Source organism: Saccopteryx leptura, chromosome X, assembly GCF_036850995.1.
Source record: "Saccopteryx leptura isolate mSacLep1 chromosome X, mSacLep1_pri_phased_curated, whole genome shotgun sequence".
Classification (NCBI taxonomy): domain Eukaryota; kingdom Metazoa; phylum Chordata; class Mammalia; order Chiroptera; family Emballonuridae; genus Saccopteryx; species Saccopteryx leptura.
Window position 1 is genome coordinate 109,082,156 of NC_089516.1, and position 27,801 is coordinate 109,109,956.

The 27,801-nt window shown below is 34.7% G+C and overlaps 1 protein-coding gene across 5 annotated transcripts in view; it reads right to left on the reverse strand.

The window, feature by feature from the left end:
• KLHL13 (kelch like family member 13) overlaps positions 1-27,801 on the reverse strand; it is a 267,685-nt gene that overhangs the window by 40,822 nt on the left and 199,062 nt on the right. Inside the window, exons 1-2 of one of the 5 annotated variants that reach the window (XM_066356877.1) lie at positions 23,759-23,841; positions 23,159-23,271 (exon numbers count right to left, since the gene is read on the reverse strand). The exons of 2 other annotated variants lie outside the window; for them this stretch is intronic. In XM_066356877.1, the coding sequence (XP_066212974.1) occupies positions 23,159-23,256 (98 nt within the window). In that variant the 5' untranslated portion in view covers positions 23,257-23,271; positions 23,759-23,841. Of the gene's footprint in view, positions 1-23,158; positions 23,394-23,758; positions 24,133-27,801 lie in introns of those variants that run through there. 2 more of the 5 variants (XM_066356878.1, XM_066356875.1) reach the window with 2 other exon arrangements.

Sequence of the window (27,801 nt, forward strand, 5' to 3'; positions counted from 1 at the left end):
TATTCCAGACTTTTAATAAAGATGCTGCTTTTAAATTCTGACACAAAATGGCAATAATTAACAAAAATTCTGGCCTTCAGGGTGACATAATTTTTTCTTAATGGTATTAGCACCACAGTATAATAAAAAATAAATTAATAATATAGGACCATGTTTTATTCAACTCTCATGGATATTTAATAAAGAGAATAATTTAAATAAGATTTTAACAAGCATATAAGAAAATGAATATAGCTTTCTAGTAGTTTCAGAAACAGCTTTAAAAGAATTAAATTATATGCATGATATATACTATACACACACTCACACACAATTTTAAACAGTTTTTGCAGACAGACATTTAACATTACAGAATGAACTGGAAAAATGGGTAACCGCGTGATGGCAATTGGTATCCCTAACTTGAAATTTTCCATTCAACCTGAATCATTTTAATGGGATAGTCAAGCAGAATATTTTATTATTTCCTATATTCTGGACACAGAACCTGACACAGGAGAGGTTTAATATATGTCATAGGAATGAATACAGAATTTCATTTCTATAGATCATTCCAAAGACATTTCTTTATCATGCAGTGCTTTCAATGACCACCAATTACCATTTTTATAGGACCACAGATATAACTGGTACAACTGAAACCACACTGCCCCTATGACATATTCTGGAAATTGTTTTTTATAAAAATAAACTACAGATAACAACTTGTTTACCTGCCATTTATTACTTGCTCTTAAAGTTGAAAATCAGAACGTGAAAATGCAGCCCATTCTTGGCAAGAAAAGATGACTGGCTTTCTAATTAATTACTTCAAAAGCTGAAGAAGACTTCACTAAAATTGTCTTCTTTGTGACTTTTTATCAACATTGTTTAACTTTTTAACATTCAGAACACTCCCTATTATTTCTGCATCAGTAACAGTACATGTCATGTCAACCTTCTCAGCAGATCCAGTATTCTCTCCTATCTCTTTTTCATTAAGTTTACTGACTGGATGTGAAGAGAATTGTTCTTTAACACTGCAAGGATGTGAAACCTCTCTGCAAGCCCCAGGCCACAATTCTATCAAATCATCTTAAAGGAATTATTACCTGAGTAATTCCAAAAACAAATAACTTTTTTAACCTTTTTTATTCAAGTCATATAGTAAAAAGCAATATAAAGACTAGTGGTGCTCAGTAGGGGAAAGGGAACCGAGCGGATGTTTGCCTCCCATCCCCCATGCTTGGCAATGTCTAAAGACATTTTTCATTGTTGTAAAGGGGAGGGGTTGTGTGCTACTATCTAATGGGACGCTACTAAATATCTCCACGTTAAAAACGCACTCTGGCAAAAATGTCAAGAGTGCCAAGCATGAACAATCCTGACACAGAGGGATTAATCTCTTCAGGAAATTTTTTCTAAAGCAATTTCATGTTCTAAATAACTTCCCAGTTGAGAGTTGAATCCATGAGGCAGTGCTGGCAGTAAGAAACATAATAAGATTATTAATAATAACTAATATTTCCAAGGCGACTTAACAATAAAATAACTATCTTGTTTCTTGGCAAAATAATATGGCTGGCTTTCATATTATTAATTAATGGGCCATCAATTTAAAAAGGCAAGTGTTTATAGAAGATAAGTAGATAATGGCTTTGAGGTTTATAAGACAGTTATTCAGGAAACCTTTTGTTCTACTTAAACTCACTTAAGAATAATAATTGAACTCTGCTTAAACTTATTGTTATGTGAACTCACTTTTACATGCTAATTTAGAATCAAGCTAATCCTGCCCCAAAAGTTCCATTTCATCAACACTATAAAATTAGCCATAGATTGCGTTCATCAGTTTTTTTTTCTAAAAATCAAGTATTTTCCCTACAACATCTGTATATAGCTACCAGGTAACACTCTCCCAACCCTCTAAGACTCAACACCTTTTATTTTCTAAACAATGACCAACCACAGAGCACGAAAGTCAACTGTGCTTGCTCAAAGAGAACAACTACTTTTTTGAAGCACATCGTCTGACCATTTTACTGAAATAATTGCAAAGGTGGTCAAACTGAGCATACACACACTATGGTATTTCTTTCTACCACTATTTAAAAACAAAAGAAATAGAAAGTCTAAGCAATTGACATACACCAATAGAGTGATGCTAACATTGTAATCATACCTCAAAAACCTCCATATTTTAAAAATTACCCCCAAGGAAAATATGTAAATGATATGAGCCGACAATTCATAAAGAAAAAAATACAAATGGTTAACAGAAAAAATGTTCAACCATATTAGTATTCCAGAATATGCAAATTAAAGCAAAGATTTCATCTTTAAACATATGAACGTATCAAAAAGTAAAGTGGTAGATTTACTCTCAACATTGATAGTGCAAGCCATGTATTAAATCTGTACGGTACTGTTCATCCAAATGGATTTTTTAATGAAAAATTTTAAATCATCAATTGTATAATCTTTTACTTTTTTTTTTCTTTTTTTCTTTTTTTTAAAAATTTTTCTGAAGCTGGAAACGGGGAGAGACAGTCAGACAGACTCCCGCATGCGCCCGACCGGGATCCACCCAGCACGCCCACCAGGGGGCGATGCTCTGCCCCTCCAGGGCATCGCTCTGTCGTGACCAGAGCCACTCTAGGGCCTGGGGCAGAGGCCAAGGAGCCATCCCCAGCGCCCGGGCCATCTTTGCTCCAATGGAGCCTCGTTGAGGGAGGGGAAGAGAGAGACAGAGAGGAAGGAGAGGGGGAGGGGTGGAGAAGCAGACGGGCGCTTCTCCTGTGTGCCCTGGCCGGGAATCGAACCCGGGACTTCTGCACACCAGGCCGACGCTCTACCGCTGAGCTAACCGGCCAGGGCCGTAATCTTTTACTTTTTATACTGAACACCATGACAATAAAGGATTGTGTATTGTGTGTACAATTTGGTAGGTGGGCTGCACCAAGTAAGCTCTGTCAACTTCAATGGTTCAAATGTTTTCTAGAATGAGTAGTTTTGTAAAGGTCGTAATTTGGCAGGTATTCTATAAAGAACTATAAACTCTTTGAATTCACTACAGCAATCACGTTTGGTGGCATGCTATGTGGAGAACAGAAGAATATCTCTCAATTGTATCATTTGGCTCCAAAGCCTCAAATCCAACAACTCATCACTCTCAATGTCAATATATATATATTTCCATAAAATCCACTGCAATGAATACTTTTGTGTTTTAAAAAAATGATGTACCCACTCATAAAACATAAACTGTGCATTTCAATTTCTTAGTTCCTATCATAGCAAGCAGCAGTTTAATGTTATACAGAAAGTCAGGTGTGGTCAAATTTCATCGTCAACAAAAAGGGGACATTTTAGTGCTTTTTGAAATTTTTAGCATGGAAACACATGAAATACTTGCCTTTTCTTGGTGGAGAAGCTGTAACTTCCAACACATGCTCTGATAAGTTAACTTTTTACACCCAATGGAAAGCAGCACATTAACAGTACTGTGAACAAAAGATGCTAGTAGGATCTATGTACTCGCAGAAAAAAGCACAGATTAAGACTATCAAAGTAGTTCTCAACTTGTTCTCCTACTGTCCTGTATTTATGTTGATTTTTGAAGGGAAAAAAAAGTGAATCAGAGAAAAGCTAAGAAGTCAAAAGCACATGAACAACCTCTTTAATTTTTCTCTAGTTAGTTGCTAATCAGTTTCATAGCACTTCTTTTTGCTTGCAACCATTACATTACAAAATGGTTAAATCTAAAAATATATTCTTATAACATAATTCCACTGTAATAAAAGAACAGAGGCTTTAGTAGTGTCAAAAGTATTTTACAAATATTATTTCCCAGAGTAACAATGTTATCATAATTGAAAGTCAGTGCCAGTAGGTTGGTATGCAAGAACAGCAATATTAACAAAATAAAATGAAAGAAAGAAAAAAGAAAGAAAGAGAAAGAGAGGGGGGGAGAGAGAGAGAGAGAGAGAGAGAGAGAGAGAGAGAGAGAGAGAGAGAGAAAGAAAGAAAGAAAGAAAGAAAGAAAGAAAGAAAGAAAGAAAGAAAGAAAGAAAGAAAGAAAGAAAGAAAGAAAGAAACCATGAATGGTATACAACAAATTATATATAACAAATTGGGTTGCTTAGTCAAGGCACTGACGCATGCTGTCTGCCACCCATCCCCCAGAAAATAAAATACATATTTCTCACACTTACAATTTAAAAAGAAAGTCAAGAAAATAATTTTCTTCAAAGAAGTACTCCCCTTCCATTTGTTTATCTGCTCTGAAACAGGGAAGTGGCTGCTAGCAGCAGCATTTGCTAAATGAAACATTTCTTGCGACAAAGTGGCATAGCAGGTGGAGAAGAAATTTAGCCACCTGTTCTCATACTCATTTGAATTTGAGTGCTAAATCTGTCGAGGTATTTCCTTCCACTCTTGAGAAATAACTTAAAAACTTCAGATGGTAGAAGTCATTTTCCATTGATTTTCCTATAGATTCAAAGTATGCATACTACATTGAATTCTAAAGATATTAATAACCTTCTTACACCACCAAATTTGGAATCTTAACTATCCTTTTCACAACTCCCCCCCAAAACTAAATGATTCTCTCTCTCTCTTTCTCTCTCTCTCTCAATCAAATTCCACTGAGGCAGAAAAAAAAAAGGAAAGTTTTTTAAAAATCAGAAAGAAAATTTCCAATTCTTGAAATTGACAGGTATAAAATAAGCTTGGTAGTTTCATTAAAAGAAAGATTAAAAAGTTAAAACTTAAAATATTGAAAGATAGATCCTAACTAAAACATCATTTACAACTAAAATAGCACAGCAAGTTCTGTTAATAAGATATAAATTAATTGCTGTTTAAGAGACTATGAAGACCATATCTACTTAATGAAGGAATTGCCTAAAAGGAATTAAGAAAGATAAAGCTTCCTTGGCCAGATAGTTCAGTTGGTTAAGAGTGTCATCCCAATGCACAGAAGTTGCCAGTTCAATCCCCGGTCAGGGCACATACAGGAACAGATCAATGTTCCTGTCTCTCTTTCTCTCTCTGCCTCTCTCACCAAAATCAATCAAAAAAAATTTTAAGAAAAAGAAAGATTAAGCTTTGGTTATTTGTATTTTTAAAAATTTTTAAGACTTTATTCATTTTAGAGAGAAGAGAGATTTTGAGATGATAGATGATAGATAGATAGATAGATAGATAGATAGATAGATAGATAGATAGATAGATAAAGAGCAGGAAGCATCAACTCCCATATGTGTCTTGATCAGGCAAGCCCAAGGTTTTGAATTAGCAACCTCAGCGTTCCAGGTCGACGCTTTATCCACTGCGCCACCACAGGTCAGGCCAGTTATTTGTCTTTTTTAATGACATAAGTACAGTCATCCCTCAGTATCTGCAGGGGACTGGTTCCAGGATCCCTCCACCCAGACACCAAAATCCAAAGATGCTTCCATCTTTCATATAAAATGGCATAGAACAATGCACAACCATTGCCCCCCCCCATATCCCCAACTTCAAATCAAAATACAGATTTAGATTGACAATATGGTTGGTTGAATCTGAGGATGCAAAACCTGGGGATACAGAGGGCCAACTATATGTTATTGTCCACTTGTAATGAATTCACTAATGGAGGTCTCTCCATGGATGATATAAAATAGCTGCTAATCTTTCCAAGGCTTTCTTTTCTGCTGCAGCAATACCAGAGCCCACAGAAAAGAAAAAAAAGTTCAAATGATTTTCCAAAGTTAAGAAGCTTCCTTAGATGCATATATCTGTCACATTTAAACTAAGATCACATTAACAAATAGCTGATGTAAGTTTTAACACAGAAATAAAATTGTTTAGCCAGTACCTGCTGTGCACTAGGCATTTTGCCATACATGGTCTCCATACTACTTAATCCTCACAACAATTCCATTTTACAGACAGGAAACTGAAATGAGTTGAAGGCCTCACCATGAGTCTGCTAACTAAGATTTGAACTCCAGTCTGATTCCAGAGCTCACATTGTTCCCATTACAAGAAGCCTAAAAATGAAAAATAGCAGAGGAGAGACCATAAAGCAATGGACATTCCAGTGCTTAATTTATAAATACAAATTGGATCTCACAGTGTCACATTCTGTTATAGGCAAGACATTTTCTGTTTGAATTAATTCAGTTTAAAATTACTCACTTTTACCACTATTTCCATAAAAATAGTATCAATATTAAAAATCTCATGCTATTCTCCCAATGCATATGGGGTAAGGAGATAACATATCCAAGGATGTAATTCAAGTCATATTTAGGGAGAACTTTACATTACTACTATCCACATCTAAAAGAACAGATTCTGAGTTCCAAAGCCACTCATCACAATCACAGAAATAGCACTATATGAAAAGATGCTCATCTTCATTAGCTATTAGAGAAATGCAAATCAAAACTACAATGAGATACCACATCACGCCTGTTAGATTAGCTATTATCAACAAGATAGGTAATAACAAGTGTTGGAGAGGCTGTGGAGAAAAAGGAACCCTCATCCACTGTTAGTGGGAATGCAAATTAGTACAACCATTATGGAAGAAAGTATGGTAGTTTCTCAAAAAACTAAAAATAGAAGTACCTTATGGCCCAGCAATCCCTCTACTGGGTATATACCCCAAAAGCTCAAAAACATTGATATGTAAAGACACATGCAGCCCCATGTTCATTGCAGCATTGTTCACAGTGGCCAACACATGAAAACAACCAAAAAGCCCTTCAATAGATGACTGGATAAAGAAGATGTGGTGCATATACACTATGGAATACTACTCAGCCATAAGAAATGATGACATTGGATCATTTACAACAACATGGATGGACCTTGATAACATTATACTGAGTGAAACAAGTAAATCAGAAAAAATCTAAGAACTGTATGATTCCATACATAGGTGGGACATAAAAATGAGACTAAGAGACATGCACAAGAGTGTGGTAGTTACCGGAGTGGGGAGGAAGAGGGGGAGGGAGTGGGAGGAGGAGAGGGGCACAAAGAAAACCAGATAGAAGGTGATGGAAGACAATTTGACTTTGGGTGATGGGTATGCAACATAAGTAAATGTCAAAATAACCTGGAGATGTTTTCTCCTTACATATATACCCTGATTTATTCATGTCAACCCATTAAAATTAAAAAGAAGAAATAGCACTATGACACAGATGAGGAAATGGAGCTAAACAAATGGAATGACAAATGACACTCCACTAGATAACTATAACAGGATGAAAGTTAATTATCCAAATCATAAAGCATTTACACTGAATATCTCAATTCTGTCTCTGAAAAACCTTTAAAATTAATGTTTGCTCCTTATATCTGCTATATTTCAAAACTTCTGTCTTCATCTTTTAAACTCCATATACCAATTAAATTACATCAAGTCTCATGCATCTAAACCAAAAAAAATTCTTCTGCTTAGAAACTCAGTTTATCAACTGTTTCTTATTTTTCCCATTTCTTTTGATGAAAGATTAGGTAGGTAGGTAGATACTTGAAGTAGAAATAAAAGAGTAACCAAAACAATAAATTTTTAAATGCTGATTCCACATCTACCATATAAAAAATCTAAGTCAAAGCTTTCTGGCCTGACCAGATGGTGGCGCAGTGGATAGAGCGTCGGACTGGGACACTGAGGAAGAAGGTTCAAAACCCTGAGGTCGCTAGCTTGAGCACGGGCTCATCTGGTTTGAGCACAGCTTACCAGCTTGAGCCCAAGGTCGCTGGCTTGAGCATGGGGTCATTCAGTCTGCTGAAGGCCCACAGCCAAGGCACATATGAGAAAGCAATCAATGAACAACTAAGGAACCGCAACGAAGAATTGATGCTTCTCATCTCTCTCCTTTCCTGTCTGTCTGTCCCTATCTGTCCCTCTCTCTGTCTCTGTCTCACACACACACACACACACACAGAGAGAGAGAGAGAGAGAGAGAGAGAGAGAGAGAGAGAGAGAGAGAGAGAGAGAGGGAAAGTGGGAAAGTTCCCTGGTTTTAAGAAGTCATATTAGGTGAGAGTAGGCAAGTGGTAGTGGTGCGAGGGAGATGACAATATGTACTTGTAGGTTAGGGAAAACAGCATGTGCTCCCATCACTGTTAATAGTCCCAGCCCTACCCATTGAGAAGTCTAGCTATACCTGACAAGGGAACACTTCTTCACATTTTTCAAACTCCAAATGAAAAAACTGGAATGGGAGTTCCAACACCCAAGCAAACTTTCTTTAAAGGAGCTTGTTACTCCTACTACCTGTAGCTCACCAACTTTGAAATTTGACTACTGTGTTATGGTGCATTTCAATGAAAAAGCATGTTATTAAAGAATTCAGGTATTACCTGTCTAAAATTTCAGTTCATTAAATATGTAAACCTCCAATTTATCTAATTTGAGCTGATTATAAAGGCAGATTACACAAACTCAAAACCAATTAGAAATCACTGAGACAAATCTCTTTGGGAACAGGAGAATCACTAATCAAGTAGTAAAACGCCTATCCTTTTACATCTTTTCTAAATTTCCCAGTTATATTCAACTTCACAAAGTCAGAAATTCATGACCAGGTCTTAAAGAAATATTTATTTATCTTTAAAAATGAAATATGGAAAAAACAGAGCAAGACTTTCAAACTTATAAATAGCCAACTGCATTCCACGTTCTAAGAATTATACCTGGAAGCTCTAAGAGTACCACTGACTCTATGTCTTTAAAGCCTCTGATAAATATAAATATAAAGCCTGGCCTGTGGTGGCGCAGTGGATAAAGCGTTGACCTGGAACGCGCTGAGGTCGTTGGTTCAAAACCCTGGGCTTGCCTGGTCAAGGCACATATGGGAGTTGATGCTTCCTGCTCCTTCCAAACTTCTCTCTCTCTCTCTCTCTCTCTCTCAAAATGAATAAATAAAAAATAAATATTCCTTTAATATATATACATATATATATATTGTATATATATAACAAATCTCAACCTTGATTTTGCAATGACCAAGAGGCATCTCTAAGTATTTCAATGAATGAGGTGAAAAAAAAGTCATTGTCAAATCAGTCATGTTTTAATAGAATATTTGATATTATTTAATCAAATCAGTACTTAAATAGGATGAGCATATTTTTAGACAGGGGAAAGTAATACAAAAAGAAAAATTGGAAGACAGAATCATAACTCAAATAGTCTGGGAATCACACTTAGGATAGTTCTCTCAAGCTAATCTCATATATGGAGCTTATGGAAGCAAAGAGTCTGACTTAAGCAAATTTTTCATATTAAAATTATTTTTATTTTGTACATAACTAACTGCCTCACCATCAAGGTTTTTTTGTCATAAAACTTTTTTGTTGTTATTTCTCTCTCTTTTTGTTATAATACTTGGAGTTATCCTTCTTGTACTATACTTACCATAAAGAAACATAACCATTGCTGATCTTAAGTTCCCAGGTTGTTACGAAATGGAAAAAATCTTTACTACCACCTATAGCCACTCACCTATCTCCATGTTCAAGTAGCATATTCTAAGAGTAGAAATGCAGTCTTGAACCCCAGAAGTGGTTTCTTATTTTTCTCCTAAAAATGCCACCAGGATCCATCATGTTATTACATTCCTAGACAACTATTTTAACTACATAACTATACTGCTCAGTTCCATATCACAACACAATTTTATGATCTAGACCAGGGGTCCCCAAACTACCGCCCACACGCCAAATGCGGCCCCCTAAGGCCATTTATCAGGCCCCTGCCACACTTCCAGAAGGGGCACCTCTTTCATTGGTGGTCGGTGAGAGGAGCATAGTTCCCATTGAAATACTGGTCAGTTTGTTGATTTAAGTTTACTTGTTCTTTATTTTAAATATTGTATTTCTTCCCATTTTGTTTTTTTTTTTTTTTACTTTAAAATAAAATATGTGCAGTGTGCATAGGGATTTGTTCATACTTTTTTTTATAGTCCGGCCCTCCAACGGTCTGAGGGACAGTGAACTGGCCCCCCGTGTAAAAAATTTGGGGACCCCTGATCTAGACACAGACAGCTCTGCTAATGTAACAAAAATTGATTTAAAAGTAATTTGTCCATCATGCAGTAACAATAAGGAGGGAGTCCTTTGGGCAAAGTTTTTTATGTACCAGGATTATATGTGTTTTCCCAAAATATTAAATACTCTTAATTAAATTGATGATTATTTCCTAGAAGGTAGACTGTTTTTTGTTTTTGTTTTTGAGGGGGTAGATGCAAATTGCAATTCATTGGGGAGTTTGTTACTTTGGGATAAAGTGTTCATTTTTAGGAACATTAAGACCTCTGCTTTAAAGAGTATGTATGTATGTATGTATGTATGTATGTATGCTTGGTTAGAACTCAAAAAAGGATAGAGGCAAACCATACCATTTAAACACTATGACAGAGTAGGCACCAAGCACACTTCTCAGTCATTTAAGCAGGAATTTTAAATAGAAGATAATTGGAGCCTTTTCAGACTGTATGTGTATGTGTTTTTGCTGAAGCTATGAATTGTGAAGTAGTAATGAAGTACTGACTTGATCAGTTTGAGATAAAGATCAGAAATGGATATTAAGCAAGAAGTAGAGGTGCATTCCTTTCCTTCCTACCACACAGTCCTTAAAAAACAATTTATAATTTCTGACTCTCAGAGTGCAAGTGAGAAGGAGACCGTGAGGCATCACCGCATGGGTGAGAACAGCGGAATCCAAGTTTTAAAAGTTTGCCCGGCTAGTTGGAAAATGTTCCTCTAAATGTTACTATCCTCACTACCACCTACAAAGCAATAAGTCATTTCCAAATCTCCACAATCCAGTCTTTTCATAGCTCATGCTTTAATGAGAAAATTGGTTTATTTAAAGGCACTCTCTCCGGAAATGAATTTGATGACACAGTTCTTGATCATTCCTGGAAGCTTGGTCAGTCAAAATAAAGTTCAGGCATCTCAACTGTATCTAGATGGTATGTATTCAAGGGAGCCATAGAAAGGATATTTTGGATTCCAAAATGAAAATTATTATCATTAAATTACTTCAGTCAACTCTGACTCTTGTTTCTCCCCCATATTCCATGCCACTCAACTGTCAAAGTTCTACTGATTATCTCTCTACTGTGCTCCTGTCTTTCACCACCTCTCCACTCTCACTGCCCTTACAATTTCTGGTATCTAATACTTCTCATTTGGATTTGGTCATTAATATAAATTACATATTTGTTACAGTGTATCTTCTTCCCATACTGTGATTGTATTTATAGCTCTAGATGTCACTTCCTTGTTAAGGATTCAATGATTCCTCACTTCATGCTGAACAAAACCTAAATGCTAAAGAAGGACAAATATACAGTGATGGAAATTGATTTGACTTTGGGTGATGGGCACACAACACAATGAAGAGTACAAATGTTATAGAAATGTTTACCTGAAACCTATGTACTCTTATTGATCAATGTCATTCCGTTAAATTTAATTTTCCAAATAAAATTATTTTAAAGAGAGGATAATTCAGCACAAAAATGAAAAAAAAACCTAAATGCCACAATCTTGAATTCAATAGCTTCTTGAATTAACTCTCCTAACTAATCACTTATTCCAGCAAATAGTTCAAAATAAATATATCTTTAATGATTAGAGAATAAAACTATCAATTGTTTTGCTTTAGAACATGTCATTTTCTTTTTTATTAATAGCCATGCAATTTTTCTATTGTTAACCAAGTAATGTATAAAAGCCACTTTACTTAAATATTTTTATAAATGAAAAATGTACTTAATTTAAATTAAATATCTGCTAAACCTTTGCAATTAGATTGAAGCTATTTTAGGTATGAAAACTTATTTATCCTAAACCCTAAGTCAGATTTATTTTTTTCATAGTGAGTCATTCTTTTTATCATATAAGTGCAAACATATTTTCTTTAAAACATAAATTTATCTAGTTTTCTCCATTATGGAAAAGGACGTGAAAATACAAAAATTTTTTAAAAAATTTAAAACTTATTTAAGAGTAGTTGCTGTCTTGGGACAGATTATAATCTTATCTTCTTTATCAAAGTATAATTTGATGAACCATGAGTAAAGTAGTCTGGTCACTGGTTAATTGTTTCTACTAAAATTACATTCAGTCTGTAACAGCACCGTGGTATTTATCAGCAAGCAAGGAACTGAATCAGAATTTTGGATTAGTTCTTTTCATAAACTTGCTCTCTAACAAGTATATAATATATTAGACTACTGCATATAACAAATGAAGAAATTTGACACTGTTAAGTGAAGTGATTTTCATAGGGCTACAAACCTCAAAACTATACTCTCTAAATTTATTCATCTATTCAACATTTATTGAGTACCTACTATGTTCCAGCCATCTCAGGAGGAGACAGGTAAACAAAGAGCAGGAAGGATATTTGCTTGCAAAAAAAAAAATTACAGTAAAAAAAATAATTATTTTCCAAAGGACTAAATGATATAAAGAATAAGAAATTATTAACACCGTCTACTAACAAATACCATATTTTATAATTCATGTGAACCACAGTAACAAAAGTAACTGTAAACTTTGATCCCTAATACACAAGTATATGAGTTCATGTTTGGCATACAAGCATCAAATGAAAAAAAATTAATAACATCAACTTTCTTTACTATTATTTTATCTTAAAGGATTACTCATCCCAGATCTGCCTATCTGCAAGGCTGAATCATCAATCAAACAATATCCATTGTTCAAAATTATAATCTGCAATTATAATTATATGAAAGAAAGCCAAGATTTATGATGATGTGATGGTGCATCTCATCATTTGAAAAAAGGCAATTTCTAATTGCATCTATCTATATATTTCATCAATCTGTTTATAAAAAATATTCTAAAGAGTTCAGGTTTCCAGTCTACTTAAGATCAAAATTTTGCTTGCAGTTCCATAAACTTTTGTTTAGCGTGAATCATTCAGAAATGATTACATGCACACAACCCTTGTAGGAAAGTGCACATAATGAATGACAATCACTTCAATTTGCGGATTCTAAGGGATGGGATGATCTATTCACAACCAAGAACTTCCAAATACTTATCAAAATTCTATTTCAAATATTAGGGGTCCACACAAATGAAAGCTAGACCAAACTGAATTAATTAGGAACATGGTTCACTGTAGGACAAGAGAAGAGTTGTGATGTAATCACATGTATAAAGAAAAACCTAGTTGAAGTTTTTTAGTAAATTGATTTTAAACATTAATTTGTAATATAGTTGATGGAATAGAATAAAATAATAAAGAGGCTACTTAACACTTTGACAGCAGTGATCTATTTTTCATTAGCCCATTCTATGGATGGAATACAAATGAAAGTTTAGCATTCAGTTTAGGTTGTGCCAAGATGTAACAATCCCCTGTGTAAAGGAATAAAGGCCTAGTAGGGGGAAAAATAGGAATGGGTTAAATCATCAAAAACAAACATACACAGCCTGACCAGGCAGTATCGCAGTGGATAGAGCGTCAGACTGAGATACGGATGATCTAGGTTTGAGACCCTGAGGTCGCCAGCTTGAGCAAGGAGTCACTCTGTCTGCTGTAGCCCCACAGTTAAGGCACATGTGAGAAAGCAATAAATGATCAACTAAGATGTTCCAAAGAAGAACTGATGATTGATGCTTCTCATCTCTCTCTGTTCCTGTCTGTCTGTCCCTATCTATCCCTCTGACTGTCTCTGTAAAAAACAAACAACCAAAACAAACAAACATACACAGATGGAAAAAAAGTCATTCAAAATAAATACCACATTCTTTTTCAAGGTGCAATGGTATGACAAAGAGTGATTTCTAAGGTTCCTTCCAGCTCTTGGTTTCAAAGAACCTTGGGTACAATAATCATGCTTTTTATGAGCTGCCATGGTTGACCAGTGAAAAGCACTTTACTTTTGAAATCAGGAAAACAAAAAGTAAAAATAGAAGATGTTACAGGACAAGTTGTAAATGAAGAGCAAAGGTCATTAAGAATCTTTAGAAAGGCCTGCAGTGAGAGACTTTAATGAAGGAGGAAAGAAGGGAGAGAGAGGGGAGGGGCAAGGGATGGCATAGCCACTAGGTTAGCCCAGTTGCTGGCGAACACTCAACTGAACTTGCCACTCCAATCTATCATTCTCATGTTTCATTCTCAAATTTTTAGTGCTCTAAAATACAGTAATCTAAAACTTTTAAATAATAATAATGTAAAAAAAAATTAAGTCCCTGCACCTTCCATAATAGGAAGCAGTGTCTAGAGAGTTAAATAACTTGTTCTGAGTTCGGAACATTCCTCCACTCACCTCCAAGTTTAGAAATGTCACTTTTCAGGCCACAGTAACTTGAAGGTTTTATGATCAATACTGAGTGGCATAAACAGTCCTCATCTATTATTTTATTCACTCAATAGATGCTAACTAATACCCGAATTTCAGCATTTTCCTCTTGCACCAAGCACTGAAACACATTAGCAAAGCAACAACCACATAATCATGTCACTGATTCTGTAATATGTATTGAACATTTTTAAGTTTCTCTCTCAACAACTTGTAGCATATGTATGACTTTTCAGAGACATGTGAGGACCTGCTAGTTGTTAACTATTATTTTCTTATAGCCTTTATGTGTTATTCTGAACAGCCTTGTGCATAAACTGAAAATGTTTTGAGAATGTGGGAAGCAATGCAGAGTTCTTTGAATTTTTTTCTTCAATTCATCAATACAATAGAAGGCAATTGACATCAATCAACTTGTATTATACACTCACTGTAGTACTTTTTAGACAGCTCTGATATCAATGGAGTAATCTGGAAAGCTTCTGCTTGTTATATAAAACTTGATTAAGAAAATGAATTCCACAATTTTATTCAAAAGGTGGCACTAATGTTTATTTGCTGTTAAAAGGAGACTTGGACCATGCAAACCATCTCAAAAAAATCCTGATTTTTAAAAACACAAGTAAATAATAAAGTATTTAAATGACTAGTACCTTAGTTTGAAATCATATCTGCATTTTATGTGTTTGTGCATAATTGTAAATTCGACATGTGCAATTCATTGGTGCATATTCTATAGGCTTTAGAGCATAATAAAAATTCTAATAGTAGACTTTGTTTTCATGATAATTTTAACACAACCTCAGATTATAACCTTGTCACTGGATAATTCTATTTTTTAATAAGATTTCCAGTAAATCATTAATCATTATTGTAAAGTTTGAGAACTGGTAGTGCTGTGTTTAAAGTATTGTAATTTTCAAAAACAAAACAATTTGCACAGTGATTAATAAATATAGCTTAATAACAAGAATGCAAAATTTGTATAACCACTGGATTAATTGGGACAATTTCTTACACTCCATGCATAAACCTAACAGAACTCTTTTCAACTAGAACATGGTAGACAAAATAATGGTCTCTGAAAGATGTCCATGTTCTAATCCCTGGAACCTGTGAATATGCAGTTACATGACAAAGGAGACCTTGTAGATATGATTAAGGTTAAGGATCTTGATGTGGAACGATTACCCTGTATTATCCAGATGGGTTCAATCTAATCACATGAGTCCTTAAAAGTGGTAGAGGAAGGCAGAAGAGTGGGTCAGAGAGAAATTATTGTGAAAACAAAACAAAACAAAAACAAAAACAAAAAACCACTACCATTGCTGACATTGAGAAAGGGAACACCAGGAGAAACACCAGAACAAGTTGGAGAAAGGGAACACCAGGCCAGGGAATGCAGCCATCTTCTAGAATCTGAAATTGACCTTCAGCCTACAGCCAGCAAGAAAATGGGAACCGTGGTGGTCCTACAACTGCAAAGTACTGAATTCTACCAATGACTCAAATGAGCAAGAATCAGATTCTCCCCCAGAGCTTCAGAAGTGAATGTAGCCCTACTGACACACCTTGATTTCAGCCCAGTGAGACCCAGACCAGACTTACAACCTAAATAACTGTAAGATGATAAATTTGTGATGTTTTAAGTCATTATTTGCAGTAGCTGGTTATGGCAGCAATAGAAAATTAATACATGGAGTTTTCCGAGATTGTCATTTTTTGAGTCCTTGCATACTATTAAGTAATGGGACAGTAATGTCCACAAAAAAATTCTGAACATCCTCACTGGGCAATACCCTTGGACAGTGCTAAAAGGAGCACACCAGCTCCAGCAATGTCCATGGTGGAAAATAAGCATGGGAGAAAGATGGGTAGCCAGTGAAGGTAGAATAGTGTTTCAAGAGAAATAAAAGAGGAGAGAGAGAGGGGGGGGGGGAGAGAGAGAGAGAGAGAGAGAGAGAGAAATAGGAAACACTGAGTTTAATCCTGATATCATATTAGTAAGTAAGGATAACTGCCCCGGTATTTTCTACCACATCAACACTTGACAGTATTGTCAAATATTGTAAAGCTAATGTCTCTCTATATCATCACCCAATTCAAAAAGTCTTCTCATGTGTCATACTTCTTTGTTCATGTAATTCTAGTCAGTGTTATCTATTTAATAGATAGCATGCAAGTAGCAAAAGTTTGTAAAAACAAAAAAGGCATTAGAGAAGTTAAGAGCTTTGAAATGAAACAGGACTGAATTTTAATTGTCACGTCAGCTCTTACTTGAAGTGGAACATTGAGCAACTTAATTAAGCTCCCTGAACACTGTGCCCTTGTGTGTGAAACAGAGAGAGAAGACTTACCCCTGTACCATGTTAGGGAGGCAGCCTGAAGAGTGCCTGGTACTTTTATAGTATCATTCAATAAACTATATTATATTTAACTATTCTAAATCAGGACAATTTTTTAATTGCAAATAAATAAGTTCCATATGAAATTTACATCTGTTATATAGGCTAGATTCAAGATTTATGTTCCTAGAGTTCTCAATGTTGTTTTTAATTACATTTTTCTTATAGAAGGATAACACTTCATTTCCCATTGAACTGTATCATAAGAAGTACTCTTCAACAAGTTGAGCATGCTTTTGTCCTACCATACTATAAATATGGCAAAATTGGGTAAAAAAAACAACAACATATACCTGTAGTAATTCATGCCTGTGAAAATATTTTACTAAAATTAGAAACACAATATAATTTTACTTTTCACTAAGTTTACACTTTATGGTTGAGGATCAAATTATTGCTATTTAGAAGGAACAATATGTACCCTTGCGCACTATAAAGCATTTCAACCCTGTCCAACTTAAAGGATGGCAGTCTGTTCTTCTTGCTTAAAAAGGTTACTATCAAGTTGAACATAAATTGCATAATTTTCTGTCCTATGTAATATGCATTTTAAAATCTAGTATCTCTCCCTAATTCCCGTCTGCTCATCTAGCCCAGACACATTTCTCTTCTGTAGTGTTTTCACTGCCATTAAACCCACTATCAATACTGAAGGTACAGTAAACAAGCATGTTATTTAACCTGATTATCTTACATCAGAATTTTCACAACAATAAAATTAATTAATCAATTAAATTATTTGTTAATAAAGACAGGATAGAAGACAAAGAATAGTCTTTTTGAATGACTGCAAGAGCTGTACCCCTAACACTCAGGAGACCGATGGTTGGTACAAAACAGGAAGTGTGTAACTTGTAAATATTATAAACTCATTATATAATGTAATGGTAAAAGAACTAAGAACTATATAGATTGCTCAGTAACTTCTTTATGTCCCAATTCCCCAAGAATCTCACTTGACAACACCTCTTTCTCAGAATCTTAAGGAAATAAAGCAATATACACTGTGACTGCCATTTCAATTTAAAGTACCATACACAATGCTTATAGTTCTTGACTCTTTAATCACAAGTAAGAAAGTCGTTAACACAAATGCTTGCCTATCTCTTACTTCCTTCTTTTCCCTCCTCCTTACTTGGCCCTACTTAGGTCTCTTCTAAATATTCTAAGTTACACGGAGAATGTCTGGAATCCTTAGAATTCTTAGTAACTCCAGACTTCCCATGATGGTATAAGATTTCCATTTCTGTCTCTTTTCCCTCTGGGGCAACTGTTTTTTGAGGGATACTTGGCAGCAACCCTCATTGAAGGATAAAAAAATGAATCTAGATAAATTATTTAACAAGAAAAATTTTTGGAAATTTCTGAAAGCATCAAAAATACTGCCTTTCTGTCTTGCAAGTTTCTTGTGTGCAGTCAGTATTCTTCAGTTAGAGTAAATAGTTATGAGCTCTTTTAAAAGACAGACACAACAGGCTTTAAAACAATTTTAACTTCACTTTCAAATACCACACTTCCTCAGACTAGAAGATCTGAATTAGCTAAAAGATTAAACACTGACTATGAGGAGTAAGCTATCCAACTGCAAACCTCTGAAAAGGAAGTTTGCAAACTCTAAATTCATCATGGTCCAGTGTGAATCCTACAATTAAAAAATAATACAGACCCCGACTCGGTAAGACAAGAACATCTGTATAAAAGAACAGAGGTGTCTTCTTCTAGTTGGACCACATAGGGAGTATTGCATTCAGATATAGTATCTCATATAAAGGTTAACATAAAAAATACCCGGGTGAGGACAACCGGCAGAGTGAAGGGTCTGGAAAACACATCACATGAGTAATGGTTAAAAGAAGATTTCTAGACTTGTGCATATTGGAGAAAATAGATATTTTTTTCTATGTAGCTTGATAAGGCAACACTGGGACCAGGAAATAAAAGATGTGAAGAATTTATTTTGCTCAATGCACGAAAGAGCTGTCCACGAATGAAAGGTGCTGCCCTGGTGAGGTAGTAAGCTCTTTGTCACTGCCAGTGATCAAAGAGAAGATATATCACCATCTTTCAGAGGTGTCAGAGGAAGTATTCTTGTTTTAAAGAGGAGATTGGATTCTCTAAATGACCTTTAAGGTCACTTTTATCTCTATGGTTTTCTATGAATAAGTGTTAAGCTAGCCCTTTTGGAAGCTCAGACAATGGAAATTCCCAGAGAACATGCCACAAAAGTTACAAACTAACACGAAATTGCTCTTAGGTGTTCTTTCTGTTAGTGATACACATAATTTTGTTAAAGTAATCATAGGTGTTGAAAACAAATTAAGCAGATGCAAAACAAAAGTTTATGTGTATGATAATTGTGAAAGTAAATATATTCTTTTTGAAATTGAGATGATCAATTTAAGAAGCATTTTGCTAAACAAAAAAGATATATATATATATATATATATATATATATATATATATATATATATAAAACCACAGGTTTTGTTTCATTCACTAATTTTAAAAAAAGACAATCTTAAGGGATAGAAATGTCAAATTTGGCAAATGCATAGTTATTTTTTAATTAAAGTTCTTAGGATGAAAAAGGTGCAGGGATTAAGCAAAAAAAAATCATGCAAATGCATATATATTTTTATTTGGTCTATCCTTTGAATCACCCAAAAACAAGGAACGTTTATATATTATGAATAATCTTTTCTCAGGAAATCTAGATACTAAATTTTAATGATGAAATGACAGAAAACAATTGCTATAAAATACTGTGCTCTTGATATTTACTATAAATTGATTTTGTATATTAAACAAAATCATTGCAAAGAGGAAGCTAACGGAATGCAAGTACATTGGCCAAAAGGAAAAAGTCTAATTACTAACACTCATTCTACAGTCATGGTCTTTCAGACTGAGAAGGGTAAAATTCTAAGAAAATATCTCACAGTGTCTGTCTTGCTAGAATTCCCTGTTACAATTAGCTAGTTAATTCTGACCTATTGTCTTACTCCGTATTGCCACACCATTATTATCAAAACTTACTGCTAGTAAAGAAAAGATAAAAGGATCACTGTGTTAATCCCATTTTATTTCCATGTGTCCTTAGAATCAAACAATACATTTATCCTATAACATTAGCAAGAAGAAACCATTTGCTGTTTTAAAAAAAATGTATACCCCAAGCACCAGAAAACCATTTAGATGAGAGTGTCCTTTTAGTTTTATTAATTTAGGCAAAATGACAGGTTGATTTCTATGGTTTACAGCGGTAAGGAGCAGAGTCTTTACTAATTCAGTTACACTGACCAGGAGATCCTCCGTCAGGCTAAGGATGAACTTCAACCTACTGTTGAACAGAATGAACACAAACATGTCACTCAGATTTCTATCAAGATAGTCCCTTCAGAATCCCACATGGATGGCACACGACCCTGACAGTTGTCAAAACTGAAGCTGAAATAAGACTGACTACCCAGTAAGTTTTGGGTAATCGAGCTATCTGGAGGCCAAAGGATTCTTTTCCTAAATCTTTCGTTTTTAAGATACTCCATTCTTCCCAAATCATATGAGAACACGATGTGAAAAGTGCTTTATATAAAAAACTATTTCCCTTAATATTGTCAAAAACATTGTCTTTATCATCAAGTCTTGAAGATACGGAGAAGTTTCAACTGTCATTCAAGTTCTAAAGAAGCAGAAAGAAAAAATTTGTAGCTTAAACCCACAAGGAAAAATAATCTTTCTGTTCAATGTTTGCACTAAGTAAAACATTCCACATTGTAGCTTTCACTAATGGAAGCACTCTATCTAGCTAAGCAGCACCTACACTGAGTGTATAAAGAGCCTTTACATTCTTTCTGTACTTGCTCAATTACTACAATCAAAAATATTTTATACTGAAATTTCAGTCCTTTAAAAAGTACCTGTCTTTAATGAACACCACATACTGTGTATTTGACAGATCATAGTAAGTAATGACAACACATTAGACACCACTGCTGCTGCTACACAAGCAAACATACAAAATGATGCTTTATTAACTGCGAAGAATTCTATATCCAAGATACAGTTTTAAATGTGTCTGCATAATTTCATAAGTATATTCTAAAACATCCACATTTTATCAAAGTGCCTGAATGTATTCCACTTCAATGCAAAGACTTTAGACCCAAAAGACACAAATAACCATTTAACCTATGTTTGCTAGCAGCAAGATTGTGAGAGCAAATATGATGCTACTTGACCCACTGTTCTAACTTAGTCTTGATAATTTTTGAGAGTGAAAATAATACCAAACTTAAGTATCATTTTGTATGTAGAAGTTGTGAAATATAAAGAAGCACTGACGAGAACAACATGTGTTACACATGATGATATTTTCATTTCTGGCCAAGTAAGGCAAGGAACTCTAAATGTATTTTAAAACCTGATTTAAACTCCTCGAGCTAGTCTTTTCCTATATTTAACAGATTGTGTCTCTGTATATTTACATACTATTTCAAACCTTGCATTAATTTATAAAGAAAAATAAATTAAGGCCAATTTAATAACATAGACCATCACAATATCAAAAGAATCTAGGCTAACACTGGCTCTTAGAATAAAATTTTCCATTCTGCATATTTGTACTACTAATTATTACTGCCAACATGCAAGGGCTGTGATATTTTCTAGCTTCTATCATCTCAGCCAATTCATTCACATCCTCAGGTTAAAGAAGTGAGAACTTAAAAGGAAGAAAGTGGTTCATTAAAGATGTTGCATCAAGCTTTATGAGTTTGTGGCTAGTATGAATTAATCAAATATATGCATATTTTAACCATCTCGGAAATTTGCAAAGCAGTTGCAATAGGAGCTGTAATTTGGATCTTTTGGACAGTAACATATTGTTGAAATACTAGAATCATTAGAAAACATCATTAATTATAACCGACTGATGTTAGTTGGGGACGTGTGCTTTGTTTTGATGACAAACTTGCTTTTAGTAAACCTTTAGCCATTTCTCACCAGCTAAGATTCCTAAAGTCAACAGGCACATCCCATTTTCTCAAAATTATTGAAGGAGTTCCATTAACTCGTCACTTCCATTAATTTATGCTTTGGACTACAGCTTTTGAGAAACAAATATAGCTGATTTATTTCTTTTCTTTGCAAACATAAATTAAAATTTTAACTTTATAGGAAAAAGAGTTTCGCTTCCACACAGATAAACTCACTTGAAGCATGTTTAAGAAGGGGTATCTGAAAATTGGAAAATGCAATGATGACAGGATTTAACTGTAAAATGTCCTCGTTTTCCAGCGCTTTCCAGGAAATCACTTCTTCGGGACTGAGATCACAAGCATACTTACTTCCTCAACAGCTGAGTGCCGTTCAAAGAACTAGACAGTCACTATTGTGCCTCTGAACCTCATATAAAATAAAAACTAGGTAATAAAACGGTACCTCACTAGATTTCTAGTCACACAACCTAAAGCAAGAAGAATTTCCCACATCTCTCCTACAGAAAAATATTTAAAGAGAACCCTCACAGTTAAGACCAACTTATACTCAAAAGGTTTTCTCATGCTAATATTTATTTTTTTAAAGTCCTGCTTTTCCTCACTCTTTCTGTCACACACAAAAAAATCGCAGATAATTCTTTAAAAACATATTTTATTATATCTCCTGGATTTTGTTTTTAAAGCAACACTTTAAAAAATAAGATGTTCAAAAATTCTAGAAAGACTTCCCAATACATTTCAGTATATATTGATTTAAAATAAATTTCTAAAATAGGCATTTCTATAATGCACTTTTCAACTCCATGTGTATAAATAACTATTCATATGGCTATTATTTGCACTAATTCAAACTTGCACTTCAGAACCATTATAAAACTAGGAAAGATATATCAAACATATTAATATTCATACACAACTCAAGTACAAAAGTCTTATTTAAAAGATTCATTTTCTTATTGATGTGTTAACTCCGAATGTTTCAAACTCATCAAAGACTTATAGAAAGCATTTTCATATTTCACACAACATAACAGCAAGCATCAGCAGTTTTTTTGTGCCGTTGCACAAAAGAAGTCATCTTAAGTACTTCAGATATACAAAAATAAAAAATAAAAAACATCAACCAGTGTAAAAGATTCAAGTTTATCCTTATGCAATTCCTTAGGTACACCTCTAGACTTTCATATTAGTAATTAGATTACTATCAGGCACTTTAAATAAAAATAAACAAACTCCTAAGAAAACAAAACAAAGGTAAAATGTGGCCATGCCAATATATTTAATGTAAGCAAGCTTGAGGTTTTTAATCTTGTGCATATTTTGGATGTTGCTGTTTGGGATTTTTACCCCCTTTTGCCATAAGGTTGATTCATGAATGAGATCCCACTTTAATATCCTATTTTCTCTCACTTACATGTATGCTGGAGAAAGTGGAGTTGACCTGGATGTTTTAAGCACAGGAACTGGGAATTTCCAGATAGCAGGAGAGCTCGTTTTCCATTTCAATGGCATGTTGTCACCACGGTACTACAATAACAGTAAACAGCGTTTCCATAACAGACTACCAACTAGGACTTCCATTCCACACTGAACTGACACAGCAGTGGCTGCCGCAGAGAACAAGCAAACGATTCTGCCAGTGCCCTTAAACCGATGCTTCCAATCTGTAAAATAGGGCTGCAAAGTACCTCCTTTAAATCCTCCTGTCCCCTAAAGCAATATGATCATTCTATCGTTCTAACTCAACAATAGTGCCACCTCGTTAGGAAAGCGTTGACTGCAGTATATTTTTTTTTAGGATTGCACTGTGCATAGCGCACAATGCAGCTTTATTTAATAAAAGCAGCTAGGGTTTTGTTTTTATTGTATTGCTTTAAGCTGGCATTACCATTGTTCTACCTTAACAGGGATACTGCAGCGAGGTACTATGTTCTGCATCTATTAACCTGATTTCTGACCAATAGTAGCAGGAAAAAAAAATGGATGGGTTTCATATGAAAATGAAACAACATACCTACTCAGAATACACTTGTCATCCTCTGAACATTCTTCTTTTGAGCTGCAACAATACAAATGGGATATAAACCTCAGCATAGCCTTAGGCCACAGCTAACAGAGATCAGTGACTAAATTCGGCAGCCTGCTTTCCTCCTGTGCAAGCTCTGGCCACACAATACAAGAATGCCATTATGGGAAAAGCCCGTTTAAAAATGCCAGTCAGTTTTCCAGTTAGAAGAAGGCAAAATGTAAGAACAAATATAAACTGCTGCAGAACTCTGCACGTTCTTCGAGTAGCTTCTGATTCAAGTTGCTCTCCTCTCCCTATTCTTATTTCCAAGCCGAGATGAGCAAAATCTCACACATTGACAACATGCTGTGGTAACACGAATATCATCACTCTGTCTTCTGCAGCAGAGAAGCACAGAGTAGCGTGCTCTTAATAGCAGTCCTCTGAAGGACGCTATCAACGATCTAATTCAATGCTGCCCTCCCCTTTTTCTCTCCTCCTTTCCCTTCCCGTTCACCCCAGCACTCCTTCCCCGCCCCCAAACAGCTCACAAATTGCCTAGAGGAGAGATCAATGCTACTGGCCGAGCAGGTGTCCAGCAGGGACCATTCCAAGGCTCGGCAGTGGTCCGGTAACCTCAAGGGGTTACTGACTGACAAGAAGGTTCAAAAATTAAAGCTGCTGGCAAAGGCAGCTTGAGGTATTTTATGAAAGCAATGGAAAAGACAGGGTTCGTCTACATTATTTGAAAAGAATTCCAGAAAACAGCATCCGGAGTGCCTTGAAAGTGACTGTTCCAAATGTTTACTTAAAGCACCAGACTCACAAATGTTCTACACAATTTTAACACAGGAAAATAGGACAAGTGGTATTATCCTGAATTCTTTATTTTCAGGCTGAAAAATTTTACTTCCAAGGGAGGCAAGTCACCGTCACTAAATATCTAGGTTTGTACACCCTTCCACTTCTACCTAAAAACAGAATTATTTTTCTTCATCAGTGAAAGCTCAATAAAGGCGGACTGCCATTGACACTAAAGCCACAGCCTTTAAAATACAACAATTACTGTAGTGACAAAGAGCTCATATTCACTTTCAAGTTTGTATCAAAACAATAAACTTGTGCTTTGAACTTCAGTAGTTGGCTTTCAGATACTCTTTCCAAAATATTATTAGTTTCTAAAACATGGAAATTTAGTCCTTAAGAAGCTTTCTCATTTGTATTCAAACAATCACAGATCGATGTTTCTATAGAAACATACTACTTTCAAAAATTCCAAAATATATAATTTAATATACCAGAAATATAGACTGAAATCAGCTAAGGTAAATCACAAATACCTTCCTTTATGATACACATCAGTATTCAGGCAAAAAGTGTTTTCCTATGAAACCCAAACATATACAGGATGGGGCAAAAGTAGGTTTACGGCTGTGAGTATTTGAAACACAGAGTTGATTTTTGTATTATTATTTACTAATTATCGTGTTATTTTCCACACAAACAACTGTAAACCTACTAGTGTCCCACCATATAGTATATACATAAACACACTCACATATATGAAGAGACCGAAAAATTATTTTTAAACATCGACCAGTAATGCATGACCTTGATTAAACATTAAATAGATGCCAGCCATCACTACCTCACAAATAATGTTATTCAGTTTATCATATACAAATTACCTTCCCCCTCCAAAAAAAAAAAAAACAGTCAGATATCTTAAAGGGTTAAATTGTATTTCTAACTCGTTTTAGTACCCACACACAAAACTTTCTCAGAGACATTTTCAAAGAAATCACAGAAAGGAGTATTCCATACTTTGGTGTTCAAAATATATTTAAAAGATTAAAAATAAACCAGCACGAATACAAATAAACCATACTCATATTTTACATTAGAAGACTTTGTGTAATAATTCTTAATAGTTATGGAGCAAAGAGGTTCCAGGTACCATAAGCAATAGCAATTTGTTCGAAACTCCAAGAAGGAAACACACATGTAAACACAAGTACACACATGTACTCATCAAGCAAATTTGGAATGTCTTACTCCAAAAACCTAAAGCATTCTCAAACACTTAAAAATATAAACATAAAACAGATACAAATTAGGTGTCTGTAGCAAGAAGGCAGTGTTTTAGAAAGGAAATTCAACCACATTCCAGCTTAAGACAAAGCAGTGATTGCAAAACATAACTTCTGAGAACAAACAACCCAAAACTTATGTAAAAACATGGTAGTAAAAGGTTTGAGCAGTTTATCTATAAAGACTACTCAACATTTATGAGTGGGAAATAGGGTGAACCTAGAGTTTTCCAAATTTCCAAGAGGGTAACCTTCACAAACAGGTAAAGATCATTTTATTGCAAAGGTTCTCAAGTTATTATTCTTCTGTGAACAATCAACTAATTAAAAACGGCAACATATCCTTTGTCTAATCTCTATTAGACTCCAAAGAAATAAACTAATACCATCAAATTATCTATGCCAATTTTCAATCTAGATTTCTCGTACACTTAATGAGAGGTTTTTTTTTTAGACTTAATGTTTTAGAACCTGTTTTTGTGGCACAACAACAACTGTAATATTTGTTCAAAGTGAAAGGAAAATCAGACTGCTTTCCACTATCTACCAACAGTACTCTTAAAGACCCTCAGACCCTAAAAGTATTATGTGTGATGATGGACATTTACTTAGACTTAGGTCTTTTGCTTTAGTAAGTTACTAGGAGTCATCTGTAATTATCTCTCATGAGCAAACAACTAATATGCCAAAGGCCTTAAAATTACTCCTTTAAGTAGAAATAGAGTCCATGAAATATACATTATGCTATTAATTTAACAACATCATTCCACACCGCTTAAAAATAAACTTCAGCCAAGTAAAATCACTGGAATTACAAATTAGCAGAGTTCAAACTAATCAGACTTCACTACCCAGACTTCAGTAGCAACTATGGCGTGTAATCACTATTACATTCCGGAACTAAAATTGTTTTCTCCTCAGAGTGAAAAAAAAGAAAATATTTAAATATGTATTTTAATGTAATTTTATGCAGGCTCAGTGTCCTACTACTTTAATATTTAGACTAAGAAATGTCAAAAACCCTTGTCCATATTATAGGAAAAACTGATTTTATTTACAGAACACTTGGTTTCTATTATGGACAACTGCATAAAACAGGATAGAAAGACAACATACACAAAATTTCCTCAAAGCATTTTATGAACATTAACTAATCACTTAAAAATACCTGAGAAATGCATATTTCAGAGATGTAATAAACAAAGGACAATGCTGGGATTTGGCCAAGGCCACAAAAAGAGTTGGCCAAATCTTACAACATAGAATTTCCTGGCTCTCAATGTAGAAAGATTTTTATAAATTTTAGAACTCTTACAAATAAATCTGCTCAGTACTCTCACGGTATAGATAAAAAAGCCTAAAACCCAGAGAAGTGAACTTGCTGATGTCACACTGCTGGCTAGTTGCACAACTGAAACTAGATACCAAGTTTGCATCTCCTAGTCCAAGAATCCCACTCTAGAATTCCTACTGTTCCTCCTTCTTGATGAGACCACGCCATATGATGTGTGTTTTTATATGAAGTGACCCACATTCTATAAATATCTCCATGTATTCTAAAGAATCAAGAACTACAAAGAGCTACTGACTCCTACAATTATAGGTATACTAAAAGATAGAAGTGGGAGAGAAACCCCCAAAATACATTTCCAACATCATAATTCCAGAAGGTGTTTAGGAAGGACCAGGGAGAAAAGGGTAAGTAAAAAATTAAACCAATCATAGTATGGGAAAAAGGTAAAATATATATTTAATAGTCTATTCTTTCCTCAATGAAAATGTTTCTAAATAACTTTATAGGAAAATTTAACTTGCTGATGGACTGCTACACTTCCTCTCCAGGACTACCTCATCACTAAAGGAGTTGACTAATATGTCATGTATCTGACCTCTCTTTCCATAGTCTCCTGATCTTTAAGAACTGACCTACCTTTTCTTGCAAGTTTTGGTTATTCATGT